The sequence below is a fragment of the Heterodontus francisci genome, chromosome 8, assembly GCF_036365525.1.
Source record: "Heterodontus francisci isolate sHetFra1 chromosome 8, sHetFra1.hap1, whole genome shotgun sequence".
NCBI classification, from domain to species: Eukaryota; Metazoa; Chordata; class Chondrichthyes; order Heterodontiformes; family Heterodontidae; genus Heterodontus; species Heterodontus francisci.
Window position 1 is genome coordinate 34145806 of NC_090378.1, and position 25276 is coordinate 34171081.

The window sequence follows — 25276 nt, forward strand, 5'->3', positions numbered from 1 at the left end:
ATTCTCTTGTGAGGAATATAGAGAAGTTGCTTGCCATAAGCCTAGATGCCACCTCTAACAGAGGAACCATAATATTAGTGACAAAGTCACAGATGCACTCAACTTCTCTACCACTAGTTCCTTTAAATGGCACTCAGGTTCTTTACCACTGGTTCACTTCAGCAGAACGTATGCAACATCAACTAATTTTCTGTCCATTAGGTTATGTGAAGAGTGAGTGAGGTTACACAGGAGGAAATGAGTGGGATTACACGGGGTGTGGGGCGGGGTGGCGCGGGTGGGGTGGTGTAGTGAGTGAGGTTACATGGGCGAGTGAATGAGGGTACAAGAGGGGAAGTGAGTGAGGGTACAGGAAGAGTGAATCGGGTTACACAGGGCAATGAATGACTTAATGTGCAGGGGAGACTAAGTGAGGTTACGGACAAGGTGGAGCGTCCCTATTTAACCTCACACCCACGGGAACTTTTACATTCACCTGAGAGGGCAGATGTCTCATTTGAAGGATTGCACCTCTAACAGTGCAGCAGTCCCTCTGTGCTGCCCTCGAGTGTCAACCTAGTAGTTCATGTGCTTACATCTCTGAAGTGGGACTTGAACCCATGACCAGAAGCAAAAGTGTTACCTGCTGACACTCATCAGTTTTATTTGTGATTCTCACCACAGTAGACTTTTTTTATGCTTTCATAGGATGTGGGCATCACTGGCAAGGCCATCGTTTGTTGCCCATCCCTACTGTTCTTGACAACTGAGTGGCTTGCTAGGACATTTCATAGGGCAGTTATGAGTCAACCACATTGCTATAGGTCTGGAGTCACATGTAGGCCAGACCAGAAAAGGACAGCAGATTTCCTTCCCTAAAGGACATTAGTAAACCCAGTGGATTTTTACAATAATCAATGATAGTTTCATGGCACCATTACTGAGACTAGCTTTCAATTCCAACTTTTTATTAATTAATTAAGTGTATTAATTATTTGAATTTAAATTTCACCAGCTGCCATGGTGGGATTTGAACCCGTGTCCCCAGGGCATTAACCTAGGCCTCTGGGTTACTAGTTCAGTGACATTACCATTATGTCACTGACTTTAAGATCTGACAAATGGCCACTTGTAAGACGTACCTGAGAGCAACCAGAACCCTTGGAACCATACCCCATTAAGAGTTAACACCTTCAGAAAATGAAGGGAAGAAAAGACAGTTGCTGGGCAAAAAATAGAATGTATGAAGAATTACACAGAGATCTTTAAAATTATGAAGGCATTCAGTAGGATAGAGATGTTGAAGATGTTTCCACTTGTGGGGAGTCCAAAACTAGGGACCATAAATGTGAAGAGCCTTTTCAGCTCTTGAGATATAGAAGGAGGAGTGACAGTTTGATCTGAGCAGCCTGGAGAACATTACGTTGGTGCTTTAACATCGCATGACCTCAGAATATGATTCTGTAGTTTGGATCCTTGAACCCCTGCACATTACTGTGGTGAATTTTGAATCCATGCGGTAGTGGGGATTTGTAAAATTACCGTCATCAATTTCTAGTCTTAGATATTGGAGGAGTGTAGAAAAAAGATGGAAAGAAAAATTGGAGGAAAATTATAATACCACACTTGTCTTTGTGGTTGGTTATATGGCAGCATTGTCAGAGGCCTGTTATTAGATGAACTGCTGTTGCTCTTCGGGGAGGTGTGTGTCCTGGAAAGACTTGAAACAGGTAATAAAGCAACTGAAATCAAAGGTTAAAGAAAACACTTCTATAGTTTATATTGAAACAAATGCTGAAGGCACCAACTTTGTTACAATCTCCCAGTAGCATTCTTATAACATCAAAGAAGTTATTGTAACATGGTACCTCACAGATCCCTAATCCACTCTAACAGGTTAACAGATATCGATTTCATCTGTTGTTTATGCCATGAAGAAAAATTGACAAATCATTGTTAATCTTGAGTCATAGTCACGTGGCTCTAGCTGACTGGTCCTAGGATCAACATTGATGTAAAAGTGGAGTTGGTAAGTACCTGCTTTCTAAACTGCTGGAGAGGAACACTCCAAAGGTTAGACTAGAGCTTTAGGCCATTCTGCTCATTGGCACATTCCAGTCCCATCAAGTCTCTAATGCTTGTCAGAGATCTTGAGTACATGTCTCTTGTTACAGTTGAAGGTTAGCTGCCAATCGTGTTTTGACTGGGAATGATTTAGGTTTTCAGTTTAAAAAGATAAATAAATTAGCTAAGCCACTCATTTCTAATCTTGTTTCTATGGTAACTCTACCTTTGATTACATCTTGAGGCTTGGCAGTCCAAGAAATCCTTCAAGTCCTGGAGAACTGGATGACAGGAGCTCAGGGTACATGTTATCAGTGTGTTGTCAGACACATCAGTATGCATTAATGCATTGCTGTGTGGAACAAAACGATAAGACATCAATAGAGTGAGATTATTAAAAGATATCAAATTCTGTTTTATCGTACATGCAGCTACAAGAGGTTCAGATGTCAATGATTCTGTCTGACACTGAACATTTCAGAACTAAATAGAAGAATGCTAACCATATGTTTGTGATCAGGTGACAGGCTTGCTGCTTTCCAGTAAGATTGGTTTGATTCTCTTGCCCTCCTGTCCTCACAGCCCAAGGATAAAAGCATGTTTATCTTTTGTTAATATTTTTTCATTAACTACTGAGGGAAGAAACTATGACCTTAAAGGATATAGCAAGACAATGAACATTAGAATATTAAGTCAGTGAGGGGGCTGCTTTTCAACAGACATAATGAGGATTAAATTGGGCCATGGAGTGCTCGTTTCTTAGGTTCTTAGGCCTCCCAACGCTTCAAAATGGCAGGAAAGCAGCAGATGTGTGCTGCCCACTCTATTGGGTAAGGACAAACAAGAGGCGTCCTTTACACACACCTGAAGCAAGCATTAGACCATTTCCATATGCACTCCTAGTGATGCCGTCCCTCAACTTGAGCACAAAATTCACTCCCCATATACAAACACAATTAATAGTAAATTATATTTCATACAATTTAAGAATGGAAATCCCATTTCTCTTTTTTTTCCTTCAAACTCTAATAGTCAATTTACTGTAGCACCTACTAACTAAGCTCCTTGAAACCCCCCCCACTTCTCCGAATCCCCAATTGCAACCTCCTGACGATGACTCTGAGACCCCAGCTACAACCCCTTAAATCCTCTGTCTGAAGTCCCAACTGCAACCCCTGACCCCAGTCCCTTCTCTGAGGCCCTGACTGCAACTCCTTAATCCTGTGTCTGAATCCTGACAACAAAGTGCAACAGCTTACCTGTTGGGTCTACTGTGTACTGCCTGCTCTAGTTCTCGTTATGATGAGGTCCGGGGCTCCTCAGACTATACCATTTGTCTGTGTATGAAATATATTTTATATTAATTGTGCTCGTACATGGAGGAAGTGAAGCTTGTGCTCAAATTGAGGGATGTCGCTACTACGATTTTCCACTTTATGCATCCGGTTTCAGGACCAAATACACTCCACATCAACTATGTCATAGAATCAAAGAATAGAATCATAGAATGGCTACAGCATAGAAGGAGTTTATATGGCCTATTGTGTCTGTGTTGGCTCTGTACAAGAGCAACTCAGCTAGCCCCACTCCCCTGTATTTTTCCATAGACCTGCAAATTTCTTCTGTTCAGATAATTATCCAAATTCCTTTTGAAAGCCATGATTGAATCTACATCCACTATGCACTTAGGCAGTGTATTCCAGATCCTAACCACTCATTGCGTTTAAAAAAGTTTTCCCTCATGCTGCATTTTGTTCTTTTGCCATTCACCTGAAATCGGTGTCCTCTGGTTTGTGCTTGGGGCCAGGCTGCTCAGTTTTCTGTCCATTCACACCCTCTCTGCACTAATGCTTTGTCTTTCACCACGCCATTAACATGCCATTTGCCTTTGCTTCATGACCTTCTGGTCAGTTATTCTCTGTGACCTTGTCCTATCAACACCTCTTGTCTCTTGCTCCACCCCCACTTTACTTGCTCAAAACCTTTTACATTTCTAATATTCTGATGAAGGGTCACTGACGTGAAACGTTAACTCTGCTTCTCTCTCCACAGATGCTGCCAGACCTGCTGAATATTTCCAGCATTTCTTGTTTGTGTTTCAGATTTCCAGCATTTTGATTTTAATTTAATCCAAATCTGCGAAGAGTATTCCATACTGACATTTGGGTAAATTTTCTGCAGCCATGCCCCTAGCAGGAAGCCATGAATGGTGGCTGCACAGGTCAGAGACAAGCTAAAAATGATTGCCAATTTTCTGAGCATAGCTCCCTGCTGGGTTTGTGGAATTGTTGAATTTATTCTTTTGTTTCTCACGCTACTCATCTAATCAAGTCAATTAGTTGTGGCCAGTTTGGTGCTGGAAAATAGAATTCACATTTATACGGTGCCTTTGTAAGGTCAGAGATGAGCTCAAGATGTTTCAAAGTACTCCACAATCAATTAAATACTTTTTCCTGTGCTGTAGTCACTGTTGTGATATAGGGAAGTACGGCAGACAATTTGCAAGCAGTGAAGTACCAAAAACACCAATTAAATAAATGACCCGATAATCTGTTTTGTTGATGTTGGTTGAGGGATAAATGTTGGCTGGGATATCAGGAGACCTCCCCTGCTCTTCTTCAAATAATAAAATGTGATCTTTTATAATACCGAGGAGGGTAGACGGGGCCTTAGTTTATCATCTCATCGGGAAGATAGCACCTCAGTGCTGTACAAATGTGTCAGTCTAGATTATTTACTTGTTTCTCTGAAGTCGGACTTGAACCCGCAACAGTGCTACAGTGAGCCACAGATTTGGGCAATTCATGGGTGCACATCTAAATGTATTAAATGTTCGACAGTACTGGAGGGATTACTTTTGTGGAACCACATCCCCACCCTCATCCCATCCAGTCACTTTGCTTTAAGGTATTTCATACTAGTTTATTCTCAACATAAACAAAGACTCCACTTTTTCCAATTAATAATCTCCCAAGGTTTTGTCCCCTTGCTTTATGTATTTAATTCAGCATACTTTATTCTTCTTTCCAGAATATCCCAACACTTGGTACCGTGGCAATAACAATGGCATTGCACAACTGTGATGAAGTGGCAGTGGCTGGGTTTGGCTATGATATGAATGCTCCAAATGCACCTCTTCATTACTATGAGAATGTTAAGATGTCAGCCATCAAAGAGGTAAGGTATATCAGACCCTTTGTAAAGCTGGTGATCTCTGGATTATTTTGACTATAAACTATGCTTGATTCATCTGCTGGGTGGACCACAAATGTGGGTGATTTTTTTTCTCTTTTAAAAATCCATCGAAATCACAAGAATAAGCAAAACCTGCTAGAGCCACATTATTCAGTCTTGCATCCTCCATTTTAATTACTGCATCATTGGTGGCCGCATCTTCAGCTGTCTAGACTCTAAGCTCTGAAATGCCCTCCTGAAACCTCACCGCTTCTCTCTCCTCCTTTAAGACTCTCATTGAAACTGACCTGTTTGATTAAGCATTTGGTCATCTGACCTCATATCTCCTTTTGTGGCTTGATGTCAAATTTTGTAACATAGAGCGTCTGTGAAGCACCTTACAATGTTTTACTACGTTAAAGGTGCTATGAAAATGCAAGTTGTTATTGCTGCCAATGTCCAAATCGAGAGTAGTTTGTGAGTTAAGACAAGAGTTCTGAAATTTGTTCTGCATCATACACCATCTGGGATAAGTGTTCATTTTATTATATATTGTCAAGTGTCAGTTGTAGTTGATGAACTTGGTGACAATGTTTGCCTTTTGCAAGATGCTGTGCTTGGCCAGATTATTGAGACTGGATGATAGGCAAATGATAGTCTGGAGGTGACCGTGCAGCTCTTCAATAAATCAAATGGGAAGAATTCCTGGTGTTGGGGTGAACTTACTTAGTCATTTTGTGTACTTAATGGAAAAATAATATATATTTTTAAAGCACCTTATGTCCTTTGCGAAGTACATCACAGCCAATGAATTACTTTTGAAGTGCAGTCACTGTTGCTTAATAAGCAAACGTGGCAACGAATTTTGTATGCAGCAAGGTCCCACAGGCAGCAAAGTGGTGAATCTGTTTTTGGTGATGTTGATCAGGAAAATGTTAACTGGGAAACTAGGAGGATGTAGATCAAATTGTTCCCCTTCTTTGACTTCCTGTATTTGCTTTCTCACAGTTTGGACTGGACTTCCTTGGAACTCATCATCCTCACTGTAGGTTTATTTTTGCTGATCAGATTTTCTGCCTGTTAACAATTTATTACTCACCTGAGAAGAAGCTGAGTAGGATAAGAGCTTTTTCTATTTACAGTTTTCTTGGGCAGGGCTTTTTTTTATTTGCTCATGCGATGTGGGCATTGCTGGCACGTTCAACATTTATTGCCCTTGAAGGTGGTGGGGGACTGTCTTGAACCATTGCAGTCTGTGTGCTGTAGGTACACCCACAGTGCTGTTGGCAAAGGATTTCTACATCATCCTTGGCATTCATTGGAGAGGAGACATGCTCAAAGAAAATTGTTTTTAGTTGGTTTAGTTTATTTTCCCTCTTTCAAATTCTATCAACATTGGAATAAATTTCAGTATCAGTGAGTAAATGGCATGAATGTATCAGTATTAGTGAGACTGCTGGTACCAGCAATGATAAAATCCAGAGTTCTCAGATACAGGTCCAATAAAATCTTTATGTACAAGGCCAATAAAATCATGACAAACAGGGCCAAGACCTAATATCACAAATTGCATTAAGTTACTTAACTCTTATGTCATTACTGGAAACTTCCATTAGCAGAAGTCTAGCGTGACAGCTTTATCAGGAAAAGACATATATTTTAAGAGCACAAAAAAGTATGAAATGAGACAAAAACAAAATACTGTGGATGCTGGAAATCTGAAACAAAAACAGAAAGTGCTAGTGATACTCAGCAGGTCAGGCAGCATCTGTGGAGAGAAAAGCAGAGTTAAAATTTCAGGTTGATAACCTTTCATTAGAACTGACAAAGGTTAGAAATGTTTTGAGCAAGTGAAAGGTGGGGTGGGGGGGGGCAGGAAGAAGAACAAAAGGGAAGGTCTGTGATAGGGTGGAGGACAGTAGACACTATGTGACAAAACGTTTTTGGTACAAAGTCAAGTAAAGAAATAAAAGATGTGTCTGTTTGAAGTGTGAATGGCAGTAAAGCATTCGTCCAAACACACAGTCAAAGGATTATGAAAGAAACGTGGGGGGGAGGAAAAATCCAGCAAAAAAATTTGAAAATAACCAAAAAAGGGGGCAGAGGTTATGATCTAAAATTGTTGACCTCAAGGACTCGATTCAATTCTCCCTCTCCATCGCATCTGTTCGGAAAATGCAACCTTCCATACTAGTGTTTCCATTTTCCTCAACCGAAGATTTCTCCCCAGGGTCCTCAACCGTGTCCAATCTATTTCTTGCAATTGTGCTCTCACCCCATCCCCTCCCTCCCAGAACCATGAAAGGGTTCCCCTTGTCCTCACCTTCCACCCCAACAGCCTCTGTATTCAACCGATCATCCTCCGCCATTCCCGCCACCTTCAGCGTGATGCCACCACCAAACACATCTTTCCCTCCTCTCCCCTTTCAGCATTCCAAAGGGACCATTGCCTCCGTGAAACCCTTGTCCACTCCTCAGTTACCCCCAATACATTTCCCCTTTTCTACGGCACCTTTCCATGCAAGTGCAGGAGATGCAACACATGTCCTTTTACCTCCTCCATTCTCTTTATCCAAGGCCCCAAACACTTCTTCCAAGTGAAACAGCGATTTACTTGAACATCTTTCAGTTTAGTATACTCTATTTGCTGTGCTCGCAGTGCGGTCTCCTGTATGTTGGGGAGACTAAACGCAGACTGGGTGACCGCTTTGTGGAACACCTCCATTCAGTCCGCAAGCGCAGCCCCGAGCTTACTGTCGTTTGTCATTTTAATACGCCACCTTGCTCCCGCTCTGACTTTTCTGTCATTGGCCTGCTGCAGTGTTCTAATGAAGCTCAACACAAGCCCGAGGCACAGCACCTCAACTTTCGACTGGGTACTTTACAACCTTCCGAACTCAATATTGAGTTCAACAATTTTAGATCATAACCTCTGCCCCCATTTTTGTTTCCTTTCCTCACGTTTATTTTTGTTGGCTCCACTCCCCCCACCCCCCCAATCCCCGTCCTCCTTGTTTCTTTCTTAATCCCTTTACTTTGTGCCTCGATGGCTGCTCTACTGGCATCTACACCTCATCCAGACACATCTTTTGTTTCTTTACTTGACTTTATACCATGAGACCTATTGTCATTTAATATCTACTGCTTCTGCCCTATCACAGACCCTCTCTTTTTCTTCTCCCCAGCCTCCCCCCTTTCACTTGCTCAAAACCTATTACATTTCTCACCTTTGCCAGTTCTGATGAAAGACTATTGACCTGAAACGCTAAACCTGCTTTTCCCTCCACAGATGCTGCCTGACCTGCTGAGTATTTCCAGCATTTACATGAAATGAGACAAGGTTATTTTGCATATTGAGCCCTATTCCTATATACAATGCATAATTTGTTTGTCATGGCCTTTACTTATTTAAACTCCTGTGAGAAATTTATAATTGCGAGTAAAACCCTAAAATTCTTCCCTTACCCACAGAATCAGTTGAATGAAAAACTAAGACATAAATTAGATTAGATTAGAGATACAGCACTGAAACAGGCCCTTCGGCCCACCGAGTCTGTGCCGAACATCAACCACCCATTTATACTAATCCTACACTAATCCCATATTCCTACCAAACATCCCCACCTGTCCCTATATTTCCCTACCACCTACCTATACTAGTGACAATTTATAATGGCCAATTTACCTATCAACCTGCAAGTCTTTTGGCTTGTGGGAGGAAACCGGAGCACCCGGAGAAAACCCACGCAGACACAGGGAGAACTTGCAAACTCCACACAGGCAGTACCCGGAATCGAACCCGGGTCCCTGGAGCTGTGAGGCTGCGGTGCTAACCACTGCGCCACTGTGCCGCCAATCTAGAATTGTAACTGCCATAATTCTATCCAGGTCCAGTTAGATTTCACATTATTCCAATAGCTGTTCAATGATGTCTGTGCATGTCTGTATAACCTTCAGTCCTGTTCTTAAATAATGATCCCACCTCCTTTTAATGATATTAATCAAAACAACATTAACAGTTTGATGAGATTCTTCACCCCACCAATTATGGTTTTCATTAAATAACCTGATTGCATCTACGTTATGTGCGCCTTTTAACATTCAGTGATCAGCAGCTGATCAGTTATTGCACCAAAATCATTTTTTCTTTTCCACCTTTATCAATAGACACCTCTGTGTTGTATCCAACATTTCCTGTCCCAGCTTCCAGCACCTTGCACTTATCCATGTTAAATTTACCTGTCGTATCTCAGCCCATCCATGTAATTTCATTTTTGATGTGACTGTTTGACCTAATCAGCCAGGACATAATATAAATGTATATTGAGTCCGTGGAACTGCCTTAACCACTTATCCCATCTTTCACACAGTTGCAGAGCAAATTCTGTGACTAGGATTTTAATTATTGCTGTAGTGAATAAATAGAAACTCCAGACCTGACTGAATAAAATTATATTCTCTGAGCTTTGCTGAAAAACTAACTATACTATGCATATTGTTTGTATGTATTTTTGGTCGCTATATATACTCTGTTTTACTTTTTTGTATTAGTGGAATATTTACTATCCATATATGAATAAATATTTTCATGTTACTTTATAGCTATTAGCACGTCCAGATTTTGTTTTCTTGTGCAGCAGAAAGAATGCTGTTATGCAAGGGTTAACCCAGAATCAGGCTGTTCACCCTGAAAGATTCAATGCATTGCCCAAACTTTGGGATTATCCAGTGTATCCTAAAATAGCATGATGAAATCCCATCAGCTGATGAGGCTCTTAATAATCCACAAAATTGGAATTATTCCAGACTGACTAGGACTTTTCTGTTTATAGTAAATCATTAATTTAATGCTCACACATGCAAAACAGATTGCTGTGCAGTAGAAGCTGGGAAGAGTCCAAGTTACCTGGTTATTCAATGAATGATGTTACCCAATACCCCCATGTCACATCAAACCCTTATTCTCCAACACATGTTCTCGTTGTTTTTTTAATTTGATGGCACAAAAGCCACCTGGCAGCTGAAATGAATTATTAATGCTTTCTAATTGTTTTTTCGTGAGTTAGCAAGATGTCCCCCATAGTGGGAGGGATATGATTTCACCGACTTTAATATTAATGTGGTATGATAACTGGTCAATCCCATGGGATCATACATGGACATGGGTCCAGTTGTAAAGGTCAAATAACATCTTAGATTTCACTTCAGTCTGTAGATTTAATTTGTAAAGAAGAGACTAATTTGCACTTTGTTATCACTAGAAAGATGGATCTGTATAATATTTTTAATAGATTATGAAGCTATTATGGAATTTCTTTCTAATCCATTCATCTTATCCTTCCATGTAGGAATAAGTTTTTGCTTCCCTGCTACGCTAATAATCTTGTCTTTCTCTGCTCCTCCTCAATGAGAAGACCTGATATTGATACCACTGGAGTGGCTGTGTTTTTAAGAAGGGAGGGTATTCTTACAAATGTAAAAGTTACACCGTTAGTTGAGCTTAGCTGACAGTTACATTTAGTGGCAACCCAGAGAAAGAGAACAAGGAGAATAACTTAAATTGCTCAGCAAAAATAGATTCCTTCATGGAACCCTGTTAATCATCCATTTGTTTAGTTAGCTGGCACACCAGTTTTGCTCCCAGTGTAAATGTGTTTGTTGTTTCCAAACCAATTGCTAGCTTAGTTTTTATTAACATAATAGGTAATAATGAATAGATAAGTTAATATTTCAAGGACAGAATTTCATCTAAATTGCAGTACTTGGATATGATTGTATATAGATACACATATGCTGGGCGGCGCAGTGGTTAGCACCGCAGCCTCACAGCTCCAGTGACCCGGGTTCAGTTCTGGGTACTGCCTGTGCGGAGTTTGCAAGTTCTCCCTGTGACCGCGTGGGTTTCCGCCGGGTGCTCCGGTTTCCTCCCACAGCCAAAGACTTGCAGGTTGAGAGGTAAATTGGCCATTGTAAATTGCCCCTAGTGTAGGTAGGTGGTAGGAGAATGGTGGGGGTGTGGTAGGGAATATGGGGTTAATGTAGGATTAGTATAAATTGTTAGTTGGCACAGACTCGGTGGGCCGAAGGGCCTGTTTCAGTGCTGTATTTCTAAATAAATATATATGTGTAGAGGGGGGATCAAACCTGGAGCACACGATGCTGACATTGCTTATAAAGTGAAGGTACATTGCCAGACAGCACAAGGTAGAGCTATGATCTACAGTGAACCTAACCTGGAAATGATTGATCTAGACCTGCAGAGAACATGTAGATATACTGTAAGAAGTACTGCAAGAGGAGCTTTGATTTACAAATGATCGATAGTTTACAAAAACACAAATGAACCTGATGCTTTTCCATGCCACAGTATAATCTTCTCTCGCCTCAGTTAGTACTAATAAATGCAAATTTAGCGGCTCCAGGAGGGATAATTCCTCTCAAAGTATGGGATATAGGGATTTCATGTTATGTGATTTGAACTGTTAGATTTTGCTCTTAAAAGCAAATTGATTGCTAAAATGGCCAAATAGTGCTGGAAGTTGTTGTAATGAAAAAGCCAAAAATGTGGCAACTGAATAGCTGGGGGTCGGGGCAGGGGGGAAGTTTTGCGTTCACAACACATTTCATCACACCACAGATATTTGTAAGTGCTTTACAGGCAATTGGTTATCTGAAGTGGAGTGACTTGTTATGCAGGCAAATGGGACAGCCATTTGTCACATAGTAAAATCCCACAAATGGCAATGAATTGAAAGACTAATTAATCTGTTTTTGGTGTGTTAGTTGGCATTGCTGGGACACTGAGGAGAAATCTCTGCTTTTATTTGCACAGGATGTTTAACATCCACCTGGACCACCAGGACAAGCATATGTTTAATGTCTGAGCTGAAGCACAGTATCTCTAAGAATGCACTGTGGAGTCAGCCTAGATTATATGCTTGAGTCCTGGAACATTCAGATTCCGAGCAGAAAGTGCAACCAACTGAGCTAAGGTATTTTTGTATATCAAGTATACTTGAATGTATTTTGTTAGACAACAGAAACATATATTTTATTACTTAACCAAAATAATCCTCACCTTCACATTTTCTGCTTTTTATTTACAGATTTTATTTTCTTCCACTTCTTTAGGTCATCTCTGTGGCATGAACCATTTCTTAGTTGAGAAGCAGAACAGTTGACCCCTTAATAGATCTCTGCCAATATTCTACAGGTTGGGTCAACCTGTAGAAAGTACATGCAAGAGCAGTATGGTGACTTAACTCTGGCCATTGTTTTATAACTTGCTATGAGGAATGGCCTATATTTGGTTAGCATTTCCCCTTACTATTACAGGGCAGAAAATACTAACCTTATTTAATGTAGTCGTTGTGGAGCCAACTAGAGATAAAGCTATCTTAAATCTAGTATTGTGTAATGAAGCAGGGTTAATAAGCACTGTCATAGTTAAAGTACCACTGGGAAACAGTGATCATAATACCATTGAGTTCCATGTTAAGTTTGAAAGTGACGTGCTCCAATCACAAAGAATTTTAAACTTAAATAAAGCTAATTACATAGGCATGAAGGGAGAACTGGCTAAGGTAAATTGGGTAAATAGACTAAAAAGTATGGCTGTAACTGAACAGTGGGAAACCTTTAAAGAAATAATTCAAAATGTTTACCAACAATACATTCCTTTGAAAAACTAAAACTCAGCCAGCAAGACCCATCCCTGGCTCACTCAGGAAAATAAGGATAGTATTAGATTAAAATAAAAGGCTTACAATGTTGCAAAAAAGAGTAGCAAGTCTGAGGATTGGGAGTGTTTTAGAAACCAGCAAAGGGCCACCAAAAAGTTGATAAAAAAGGAAAAAATAGATAATGAGAGTAAACTAGTCAGTAACATAAAAACAGATTATGAGCTTTTATAGGTATATCAAAAGAAAGAGAGTAGCTAAGGTAAACGTTGGACCCTTGGAAACAGAAACAGAAGAAATTATCATAGAGAATAGAAAATAGGAGCAGGAGTAGACCATTTGGCTCTTCGGGCCTGCTCCGCCGTTCAAAAACGATCATGGCTGATCGTCTAATTCAGTACCCTGTTCCCGCATTGAAGAAATGGCAGAGGCATTGAACAAATATTTTGTGTCTGTCTTCACAAATTCCATACCAGAAAGAGGCAGTAACCTCGGGGCTAAAAAGAGTGAGGAAATTAAGGAAATTCATATCATCAGAGAAAAAGTATTGGAGAAACTTAAGCGACTAAAATCTGACATTTCCAAGACATGATGGCCTAGATCCTGGGGTTCTAAAAGAGATGGCTGCAGATAAAGTGAATGCGCTAGCTATGATTTTTCAAAATTCCTTAGATTCGGGAACGATCTCATCAGATTGGAAGTTGGCAAATGTTAGACTGCTTTTCAAGAAAGGAGGGAATGAGAAAACAGGCCAGTTAGTCTAACATCAGTCATTGGGAAAATGCTGGAATCTATTATTAAGGAAGTCTTAACAATGCACTTAGAAAAGCACAGTATGATTAGAACAAGTCAACATGGTTTTACTAAAGAGAAATCCTGTTTGACAAATTTATTAGAGTTGTTTCAGGATGTAACTCTTCTTCTTTGGCCTCCTTATCTCAAGAGACAATGGGTAAGCGCCTGGAGGTGGTCAGTGATGTGTGGAGCAGCACCTGGAGTGGCTATAAAGGCCAATTCTAGAGTGACAGGCTCTTCCACAGGTGCTGCAGAAAAATTTGTTTGTCGCGGCTGTTACACAGTTGGCTCTCCCCTTGCGCTTCTGTCTTTTTTCCTGCCAACTACTAAGTCTCTTCGACGCGCCACACTTTAGCCCCGCCTTTATGGCTGCCCGCCAGCTCTGGTGATTGCTGGCAACTGACTCCCACGACTTGTGATCATCACAGGACTTCATGTTGCGTTTGCAGACGTCTTTGAAGCGGAGACATGGACGGCCGGTGGGTCTGATACCAGTGACGAGCTCGCTGTACAATGTGTCTTTGGGGATCCTGCCATCTTCCATGTGGCTCACATGGCCAAGCCATCTCAAGCGCCGCTGACTCAGTAGTGTGTGTAAGCTGGGGATGTTGGCCGCCTCGAGGACTTCTGTGTTGGAGATACGGTCCTGCCACCTGATGCCAAGTATTCTCCGGAGGCAGCGAAGATGGAATGAATTGAGTCGTCGCTCTTAGCTGGCATACGTTGTCCAGGCCTCGCTGCCATAGAGCAAGGTACTGAGGACACAGGCTTGATACACTTGGACTTTTGTGTTCCGTGTCAGTGCGCCATTTTCCCACGCTCTCTTGGCCAGTCTGGACATAGCAGTGGAAGCCTTTCCCATGCGCTTGTTGATTTCTGCATCTAGAGACAGGCTGCTGGTGATAGTTGAGCCTAGGTAGGTGAACTCTTGAACCACTTCCAGAGCGTGGTCGCCAATATTGATGGATGGAGCATTTCTGACGTCCTGTCCCATGATGTTCATTTTCTTGAGGCTGATGGTTAGGCCAAATTCATTGCAGGCAGCCGCAAACCTGTCGATGGGACTCTGCAGGCACTCTTCAGTGTGAGATGTTCAAGCAGTATCGTCAGCAAAGAGGAGTTCCCTGATGAGGACGTTCCGTACTTTGGACTTCGCTCTTAGACGGGCAAGGTTGAACAACCTGCCCCCTGATCTTGTGTGGAGGAAAATTCCTTCTTCAGAAGACTTGAACGCATGTGAGAGTAGCAGGGAGAAGAAAATCCCAAAAAGTGTGGGTGCGAGAACACAGCCCTGTTTCACGCCACTCAGGATGGGAAAGGGGTCTGATGAGGTGCCGCCATGCTGAATTGTGCCTTTCATATTGTCATGGAATGAGGTGATGATACTTAGTAGCTTTGGTGGACATCCAATCTTTTCTAGTAGTCTGAAGAGACCACGTCTGCTGATGAGGCCAAAGGCTTTGGTGAGATCAATGAAAGCAACGTAGAGGGGCATCTGTTGTTCGCGGCATTTCTCCTGTATCTGACGAAGGGAGAACAGCATGTCAACGGCCGATCTCTCTGCACGAAAGCCACACTGTGCCTCAGGGTAGACACGCTCGGCCAGCTTCTGGAGCCTGTTTAGAGCCACTCGTGCAAAGACTTTCCCCACTATGCTGAGCAGGGAGATTCCACGGTAGTTGTTGCAGTCACCGCGGTCACCTTTGTTTTTATAGAGGGTGATGATATTGGCATCGTGCATGTCCTGGGGTACTGCTCCTTCGTCCCAGCACAGGCATAGCAGTTCATGTAGTGCTGAGAGTATAGCAGGCTTGGCACTCTTGATTATTTCAGGGGTAATGCTGTCCTTCCCAGGGGCTTTTCCGCTGGCTGGAGAATCATTGGCATCACTGAGTTCCGATTTTGTTGGCTGTATGTCCAGCTCATCCATGACTGGTAGAGGCTGGGCTGCATTGAGGGCAGTCTCAGTGACAACATTCTCCCTGGAGTACAGTTCTAGGAGTGCTCAACCCAGCAGTCCATTTGTTTGCGTTGGTCAGTGATTATGTCCCCTGATTTAGATTTGAGGGGGCGATCTTCTTGATGGTTGGCCCAAAAGCTCTCAATGCCATCATACATCCCTCTGATATTTCCTGTGTCTGAGGCCAGCTGAATATGACTGCATAGGTGTTGCCAGTAGTCATTTGCACAGCGCCTGGCTGTTCTTTGTGCAGTGCCTCAGGCTGCTTTAAGTGCTACGGATATTAACTCGCTGGGGGCTATATAAAGGGGAACCAGTAGATGTAGTATAACTGGATTTCAAAAAGGCATTCGATAATGCTCTACACAAAAGATTAATTGGCAAGATAAGGGCTCATGGAGTTGGGGGTAATATATTAGCATGGATAGATGATTGGTTAACAGACAGGAAGCAAAGAGTGGGCATAAGCGGGGCATTTTCAGGTTGGCAGGCAGTAGGTAGTGGAGTGCCGCAAGGATCAGTGCTGGGGCCTCAGCTATTTACAATCTATATTAATGACTTAGATAAAGAGACAGAGAGTTATGTATCTAAGTTTTCTGATACTATGCTTGGTGGAGAGGTCAGCTGTCAGGAGGACACAGAGGTTGCAAAGAGATATAGACAGGTTAACAGAGTGGGCAACAAAGATGGCAGATGGAGTATCATGTAGAGAAGTGTGAAGTTGTTCACTTTGGTTGTAAGAATAGGAAAACCGAATATTTTTTGAAAGGTGTGAAACTTTTAAATGTTGGTTTTCAGAGAGACTTGGGTGTCCTCTTACAAGGAACACAGAAAGTTAGCATGCAGGTATAGCAAGCAATTAGGAAGGCAAATGGCATATTAGCCTTTATTGCAAGGGAATTGGACTACAGGAATAACGAAGTCTTGCTACAGTGGTACAGGGGTTTGGTGAGCCCACATCTGGGATACTGTGCTGAATTTTACACACCCCGACATTGGGGGTTGGGGCCAGAAAATGTCTCCAGGAGAGGCCCGCCAAGGACCTCAACGCTTGCCGGCAGCGTCGAGGCCTTGTGGCGGCCCCCTTGCGGCCCGGCGATGGGAGCCCAATTTACATGTTTAAATTAATTTAAATAAAGGCGGCTGACGCCATTCCTGGGGACGGACCACCCGCGATGTGCGGTCCGCATGGGTGGACCGCCATTGTTTACATCCGCCATCAATTTCGGCGGCAGGAATGTAAGATGCAGCCCACTATGTGCAGCTTTGGTCTTCACATCTAAGAAAGGATATACTTGCATTGGAGGCAGTGCAGCGAAGGTTCATTAGATTGGGCCCTGGGATGAGGGAGCTGTCCTATGATGAGAGACAAGTAAGTTGGGCCTGTGTTCTCTGGAGTTTAGAAGAATGAGAGGTGATCTCATTGAAACAGGTAAGATTCTAAAGGGACTGGATAGGGTAGATACTGAGAGATTGTTTCAGCTGATCGGGGAATCTAAAACACGGGGGCATAGTCTCAGGATAAGGGGCCAATCATTTAGGACTGAGGTGAGGAGAAATTACTTCACTCAAAGCGTTGTGAATCTTAGGAATTCTTTTCCCCAGAGGGTTGTGGATGCTCCATCGTTGAATACATTTAAGGCTGGGATAGACAGATTTTGGATCTCTCAGGGAATCAAGGGGTATGGCGAGCAGGCGGGAAATTAGAGTTGAATCCTAAGATCAGCCGTGATCGTAATAAATGATGGAGCAGACTTGGCGGGCCATATGGTCTACTCCTGCTCCTATTTCTTGTGTTCCTGTGTTCTAATCCATTAATTTGTGCAAACAATGTTTTAAAAACTTAACGGTAACAAACCCTACAAAAATTCATGCTGACTACATTATGCTAGTTTTACTGTTCATCAAATTGCCTCATAATCATTTATTCATAATTTCATATTTATCTCATTGTTGTCTCTGTAGTGCTAGAGCCAGAGGTTGGTGGGCATAGAAACCTCTTTACTGGTCTCTTTCTGCCACAAAGCAGAGAAACCTCAACAATATATTACTATAAATAAAATATGTAACCAATAGCCAGGCTAGTCACAAATAAATTAATTTGAGTGAGGAAATGTCCGCATTCCTCAAAATCTACAATATCTAGCTTTTTGCAATTCTCATTAATGTCAGTTCTGTGACATGTTGGGGACTAAGCACTTATTTAAAAGCTGCAATAGGTGAAGAGTTAAATACAAATGTCTAAAAGACCCAAAATAGAAGGACTGTAACCACTTGAAAGGGTTTAGGAGGTTTATAGTATTTTTCTTTGAACAGCTTGTATTACTTGTAATCTTCAATCAAAGACAGTAACATAAAAACAAAACAGATTTGTATGAGGAACCTTTATAACTCAATAGAGCAAACAGGTGCTTAGAGAATGCTAAGTCATCATTCTTTTTAGTTTCAACTCCAGCTTTGAAACTCTTTGATGTACCTCGTCTAGAGAGTATATTACAGTTACTGCGACCATCACTCTTAGACTCCCTGAAGGTCAGAAACTGCAAGGCTGTAACTGTACCCTGTGAGGTGTGGTTCACCTATCCTCCTCCAGTTAATCACTTGTTACCACGTCACAAAAAATAAATGCATTTTTAGCTATGAAACTGTGATCACTTTGAAAGCGAAGATTGTAGTGGTTTGAGGAGTGAATTATTCAAAAGTTGCAAGGAATATTGGTTAGTTTCTAGGTTGTGAAATCAGTATTCCTTTTGAATTCTTCAGAATAGTATTGTGAAAATATTAACTCCAGGTTCTTTATTTTGTTAACTTAGTCCATGGTCTATAGAAACAGCTTAAAATCAGTGCTGTGCAATGTCAGCTGCGGCTCAGTTGGTAGCACTCTTGCCTCAGAGTCAAAACATCACGGGTTCAAGTTCCACTACAGGAGTTGAGTATAAAAATCTAGGCTGATAATCCAGTGCAGTTCTGAGGGAGTGTGGCACTACCAGGGTTGCTGTCTTTCAGATGAGATGTTAAACAGAGGTCCTGCCAGATGAACATGAAAGATCCTATGGAGCTATTTCAAAGAAGAGCGGGGCATTAGTCCCCAATCAACATTGCAAAAACAGGTGATCTCTAAGTATCATGTTGCTGTTGTAGGATATTGCTGTGCGCAAATTGGTTGCTGCATTTCTTGAACCCATGACTGCACTTCAAAAGTACTTCATTGGCTGTAAAGCACCTTGGGACACCCTGAGGTTGTGAAAGGCACTATATAAATGCAAGTATTTTTTGTGAGTAGTCTCATGCTTTGCTACTCAGGTCAGAATGGCCAAATTTATAGGCTACTGCTACTAATAAATTTATTTATAGCTATTGCATGTCCTGTGGCATTGCTTAATAGATTGTTATGAATTGAACTCCTCTTTGCCTTGCTGTGGCTAATGTTCAGCCTTCAGCGTCACAACACCAGAGCCAGTATTGTGTCACAGTTGCAATTCCTCTTTTTCTTGAGTACAAGGCTGAGCCATGCTCATTCAGACAGGGAAGTAAAAGGCAGCTTTGTCTGTTCCTTGAAAAATGTGCTGGTTAAATATTTGGTAATGCGAGGGAAGAACGTGGTGGCTGTATTTCGTTAGTTGACGAGCGTGATTGGTCAATTTTATAGAATGTGATTGGGTGCTCAGTTGTTTTTGGTCTGTTTGCTACTGAATGTGATTGGTGATTCTGGTAGAAAAATGGAATTAGTTGTTTTCTGTGGAATGTGGTTAATGAGATCATTATTTGAAAAGCCAAAAGTAACAAATTAGAAATCAGAAAAACATACACTATGGAAACGTAACCTGTCAGAAAGAAAATTAAGAGACACAAAAATGCTTTCATAAAGAAAGGTTAGAGATATAAAGTACAAGGGCTTGGCAAATACTACAAGTACATTCCATTAATATGCATTTTTTTTTAAAAATGTGTAAGGGGTCAATTACACTTCGGAAAAACTGCTTCTGAAGAAATATAATCTTTTTGATTTTGAAAGACAAAGTGCTTGTTACTGGCAAGATAAATTCGGTTGCTTTTGTCATCTTGTGTCAGGTTTGGTGTCAGTGTATTGAATATTCTCCCTCAAGCAGGGAGTTAAAAATGATCCCTCTGTCTGATCAAGCACTAGAAATTGCAAGATCTCCAGTATCATTTTGGAGATCTCCATTTAACCCCTAAATATTTTTGAAGTCTGCTTTTCGGATGAGCTTAACAATATCACATTCAAAAGTTCAGTTGGAAATGCTACATATGAAAATATCCCAATTAATACATACATGCAACTGTGGATCTCAACAGAAACATCATTTTTATTAATAAAGAATTACTTTGACAAGTTTCCGGACAAACTGGTTTATTAATTAAGATGTAAATGGACATTCTCAACAGACACAAAAATAGATTGCTTCGTTATCAGAAATCCCTGTTTATATTAATGTAACTTTTAGCAATCTAAATCAATAAACCAATCTGGTCAAGGGTTTGCTACACTGCCTGCTTATTTAATAATGAAACAACAATTTGAAATTTGTGGCGGAAATAAAGCAGTTTCACACCCCAACCTATCGCACTTTCTTTTGTATAACTATACCCTCTTTATTCTGTGTTATACAACATGGATAGTCAATACCTCCCACTCTAACCAAGTCAGCACATAAAACATTGTTCCGTAGTATATCACTATTTTACTTTATGGTTCCAGAGTGATAAGTAAATTATATAACACAGCCTCTCGATAAATGTCTCTTCTGTTATTCTCATATCTCTGTAACATACGTCTCTGTCAGAAGTTCCTTTATTACGATACTCACTCCATTACACCTTTGTGAATCACAGACACTTGTTATTGTACCCTTCACTATAGCATTTAGTTCCCTGTAATGTGCCACACGATTGCTTCCTCGTACTACATCACAATCCCTATCTATAACACTCTGATCAATCCCTTTTATTCCCAGAACAACTATCAAAGGTTGTTAGTTCAGGTCACCAATGTGCCTAAAATGGCCTAAGCATTCTCATCCAATTGCAAGTGAATCTTTAACTGATCAGCAACTCATGACACTCTATCTAAGACTTGACAAAAATATTTTTATTTAATTTGTTTGTTTCTTATTTGTTAGAGCCAAAAGCACCTTGAAGAAAATGAAGAAATTTTTAAATATTTGTTTTCAGGATGTAGATGGTGTTGCTAAGGCCGCATTTGTTGCCTATCCCTAGATGTGGGCCTTCTACTTATGTTCCTACAGTCCTTGTGACAGTGATACTCCTAAAATAGTGCCAGGTATCGAATTCCAGCATTTTGACTCAGTGACAAAGATTTTAAGAATGTTTATGAGCCTGGATTTTCCTCTGTGGCAGAATTTCAGCTGGTAAGTATGTCAAAGTGGGACTCCTTCCTCACTCTGACTCCATTAATGTTCCAGGAGTTAGGATGATTAAATATTCATTTTGGGCTTGCGGTTCACTTAATATTCTGTTTTGAAAGTTCATTTCTGGGAGGAAGGAAAATTGCTGTCGCTCCTCCCACCACACAGACTGACCGGCAGAACCAATTGAAGAAAACAAACATGCAGTTAAATTTATTTTACCATTTTTGCATAACCTAGTTCAATCTATTGCTCTACAATTAATTGTTATAACTACCACCCAGTCTCCTTGGCAAATCAGCCAAGAACACCACGATTTTCCTGGTGCCCACTGTTGCTATGAAATTAAGTAGAGGGTAATGCATTGGCTAACATACTTTGCATATTTCTGCCCAAATATAGGTATAGCCTAGGTTCACTATCATATCTGGCAGAAAGTCCCAAAAGTGGGAGCAAATGTCAGGAGCTGGTGCATTGACCACATAGCAAAATTTCCACTCTTGTCTACTATGAAACTACCTCTACTGTTGGCGGAGCAGGCTCGATGGGTCATATGATCATCTACTGCTGCTATTTCTTATGTGTACCTCAAAGTAGGTGAAAATTGAGGAAACTTAAGGCGCATGGTGTCCCAATGTACTGTACCAAGAAATATTAAGCAGTATTTTAAGTATGTGATTCTCCATATATGATTTTATGTATGTGTCTAATTTTAGTCATCTTTTTATAGGATGAATGATGAATTAGAACTGTATGCACCCCCACCCACCCCCATCACCATTCCTATTTCATGCATCTATTAGCACTCAGCTGGAGCGCATTGACAGTGACCTGATTATAGCCTTCCACTCACTTGCACAGGAAATGGCACAGAACATATACAGAGATGTAAAGAGAGAGTGAGAAAGTAACATAATTAAAATTATAACATGCTTGTTTTAATAAATCATGAGAATATTTCTTGCATATTTTGTCTGAAAAGCCATGAATATTGTAAACCGTGGCGTGGAGTCAACTTCCCCCTTGGCCCCTTTATTCCCTTCACCCACTTGATCCTGGCCGTCACGTGGGACTAAGTCCTCTTAATTCAGGCTCAGGCTGGGTGTTTGGGATATCGGGGTTACAGGAGAGCCACCCTCCACCTAATCCACCGGCTACGGTTAATGGCTTAGTACAAAGAGGAGGAAACTCAGTCCTTTCTTTAACTATCAATTTACTATATTCATGTTGTTGTACAATGTAAGAATAAGGCTTATACACTTGGTTAGACAAAAGCATGCAACTCAAACTGGGTTATACAGTTAATAACAAAGCTAGCTAGAATTGATAAGCACACCCACTAGGTTCCTCTGACCTTCCCCTGGCCGAGTCACAGAAAACAAAGGATAATACCCGAAAAAGGGGAGAGCTGACGCTAGCCAGGCGTTCTGTTCTCTCTTTTACATCGTCGCTGCGTTGCTCACGCAGGGTCTTCCACTTCCACGATAGTTGGTCTCCAGAGTTTCTCGCTGGCTCTATGCCTGAGATTTTCCATACTTATTCCCTTTCTTATCTCTTCAAACTGTGCTGTTTCTTTCCGGTTGGTTTAGGCCTGCTCACCGTATCTTCTCCTTATTGGCCCAGGCCCAAAGACCCTGGTATCACACCGTGTCCAAATAAGGCTCTATTCCTGTGATTTCTCCCTTGTCTTGTCACATAAATTAATTAGTTCAAACTGTTTTTTTACCAGCACAGGCCAGTGTCTGAGCTCAGGTTACTATAGTTCACAAACAATCCAACAGTGTCTGAGATAAAAGCAAGAAATGTTGGAACCACTCAGCAGGTCAGGCAGCATCTGTGGAAAGAGAAGCAGAGTTAACGTTTTGGGTCAGTGACCCTTCTTTGGAGCTAGCAAATATTAGAAATGTCAAAGGTTATAAGCAAGTGAGGTGGGGGTGGGGCAGGAGATAACAAGGAGAAGGTGTAAATTGAACAAGGCAACATAGCTGACCAAAAGGTCATGGAGCAAAGGCAAACAATATGTTAATGGTGTGTTGAAAGACAAAGCATTAGTACAGATAGGGTGTTAACGGACTGAAGATTGAACAGCAGCAAGTACAAACATGAAAAAAATACAGTGGGTAAGCAAACTGAACAAACAAAGATGAAATAAAATCAACAAAAAAAAATGTAAAAAAAGAAAAAATAACTAAAAATAAAAGTATAATGGGGGGCCCGTCATGCTCTGAAATTATTGAACTCAATGTTCAGTCCGGCAGGCTGTAGTGTGCCTAATCGGTAAATGAGTTGCTGTTCCTCGAGCTTGCGTTGATGTTCACTGGAACACTGCAGCAAGCCCAGGCTAGAGATGTGAGCATGAGAGCAGGGGGGAGTGTTGAAATGGCAAGCAACCGGAAGCTCAGGGTCCTGCTTGCGGACTGAGATCCGGTTACTTTAGTTCATGAACTATCCAGCAGTTTGTAACAGATTCTGTATTTCTTGCAGCCCCGGGCCAACAATATGCAGTTCAAAATAAATATTATGATTGCTCAGGAGAAATACTTTTTGGCCCTGTGGTTTTCCCGCTGAAATTCAGGTGTCAGCCTTGACTCAACGCTGATGTCCGAAGGTTGTGGGTTCAAGTCCCACTCCAAAGATTTGAGCATGTAATCTGCAGTTCATTGCAGTACTGAGGGAATACTGAATTGTTGGATGTGCCATCTTTTGAATAAGATGTCAAACCAAAGGTCTCTTTGCCCTCTCCAATGTATGTAAAATATCCGTTGGCACTATTGAAAGAATAGCAGGGAGTTCTCCTCGGTGTCCAGGCCAACATCACTTTATAAAAAAGAAAAGAAAACAAATTGGCTGCTGTGTTTCCTACATTAAAACAATGACTGCATTTCAAAAGTACTTAATTGGCTGTAAAGCACTGTAGGACATCCTGAGGTCATAAAAGACATCATATAAATGGAAGTTCTTTTTCTTTCTTCTTTCTCTTCTCTCTTTATTACTGTGATGAGAGACCAACATTGTCTTTCAGATTTATTTCAGTTTTTAGCCCTAGACATTGTTTGAAAAGTTATGTTTAGACTTCATCTTATAATTATTTTAAAAACTTATCAGTTTTACTTTTAATCATCTATTTTGTTTTTTATTGTAAATATTGAAAATATCAGAAACGAGAACTAATTGAACCACAGACACAGGTCATCCAAGTTTTGGCTTTTGCACTGATATCATAGACTAGTGCAGTGAATGAAATATCTCAACTCTGTGACATCTGTGGCTCGAGAAATACACATAAGGGAGAAAGTTTAATCAGAATTAAAAATTGTGCAGGACCTACATCCCAACATACCAAAAGCCATTTGAATTGAACTGAGTGCAAATCATTGATGCTTTTCAAGGCATGTCTATGTTTCTGTCAGTTTAAATGTCTGTATGTACTTTGTTTTCTGGAAGTCCTATTGTATTGCCAAAGAAGTTGCAGCTCCTAAATGATTCGTTTTCCTAATTTTGTCATTCTAAAACTTTAGTCAGTAGCAAATGGATAATTTTTAACTTTTAAATCATATTATATAGATCTTTATCTCAATTGGTGTGTTTGCCTTGCCCTCCTGGGATTCTCCTTCCTACATTTTCGTTGAACAGGCAGGGCTAGATTTTCGTTACGGGATTGGGAATCCAATGCCCGGATCATTTCTGGGTCCCGACCTGTGCCGCTATTTTTAAATGGAAATCATTTAATTGGCCTGATTGCGAGTCCGTCACCCAGTTGGAGGTGCCAGAAGCGACCTGGGGGCAGAAATGGATCGTTGAGGGCAATCTTAAAAGGTGACCGGCAGCCATGACTGAGCTTGCCATTGCCTTCAGTGATGCAGCACCAGGGGAGATCGGAGGGCCTCTGGGTGTGGGCATGGGCATGCATTCCAGTGCGGCACCCTGTTTCTGTGACACCCCCCTGGATGTACTAATTGATGCAGTAACAGAGAGGAAAGAGTTTTTCTTCTCGGCCTCAGGAAGGAGAAATCCGCCTAGCGAGACCAAGAGGATGTGGATGGAGGTGGCCACAGAGGTAGGCAGCTGAGAACTCTCACGAAGGAAGTGCAGAAAAAGACTCAATGACCTCCCACAATCTGGTAAGGTGAGTTTTTTAAATTCTTTCATTGGATGTGGGCATCGCTAGCAAGGCTAGCATTTGTTGCCCATCCCTAATTGTCCTTGACAACTGAACGGCTTGCTAGGCCATTTCAGAA

General features: G+C 41.3%; 1 protein-coding gene across 11 annotated transcripts in view; it reads left to right on the forward strand.

Moving 5' to 3' along the window:
* st3gal3a (ST3 beta-galactoside alpha-2,3-sialyltransferase 3a) overlaps positions 1-25276 on the forward strand; it is a 788939-nt gene that overhangs the window by 723279 nt on the left and 40384 nt on the right. For all 11 annotated transcript variants that reach the window (XR_010975488.1, XM_068036918.1, XM_068036928.1 and 8 more), the window contains one exon: positions 5074-5220. Coding sequence is in view for 10 of the 11 variants with exons in the window: in XM_068036918.1 (XP_067893019.1) it covers positions 5074-5220 (147 nt within the window). In the remaining variant the exon portion in view is untranslated. The remainder of the gene's footprint in view (positions 1-5073; positions 5221-25276) is intronic.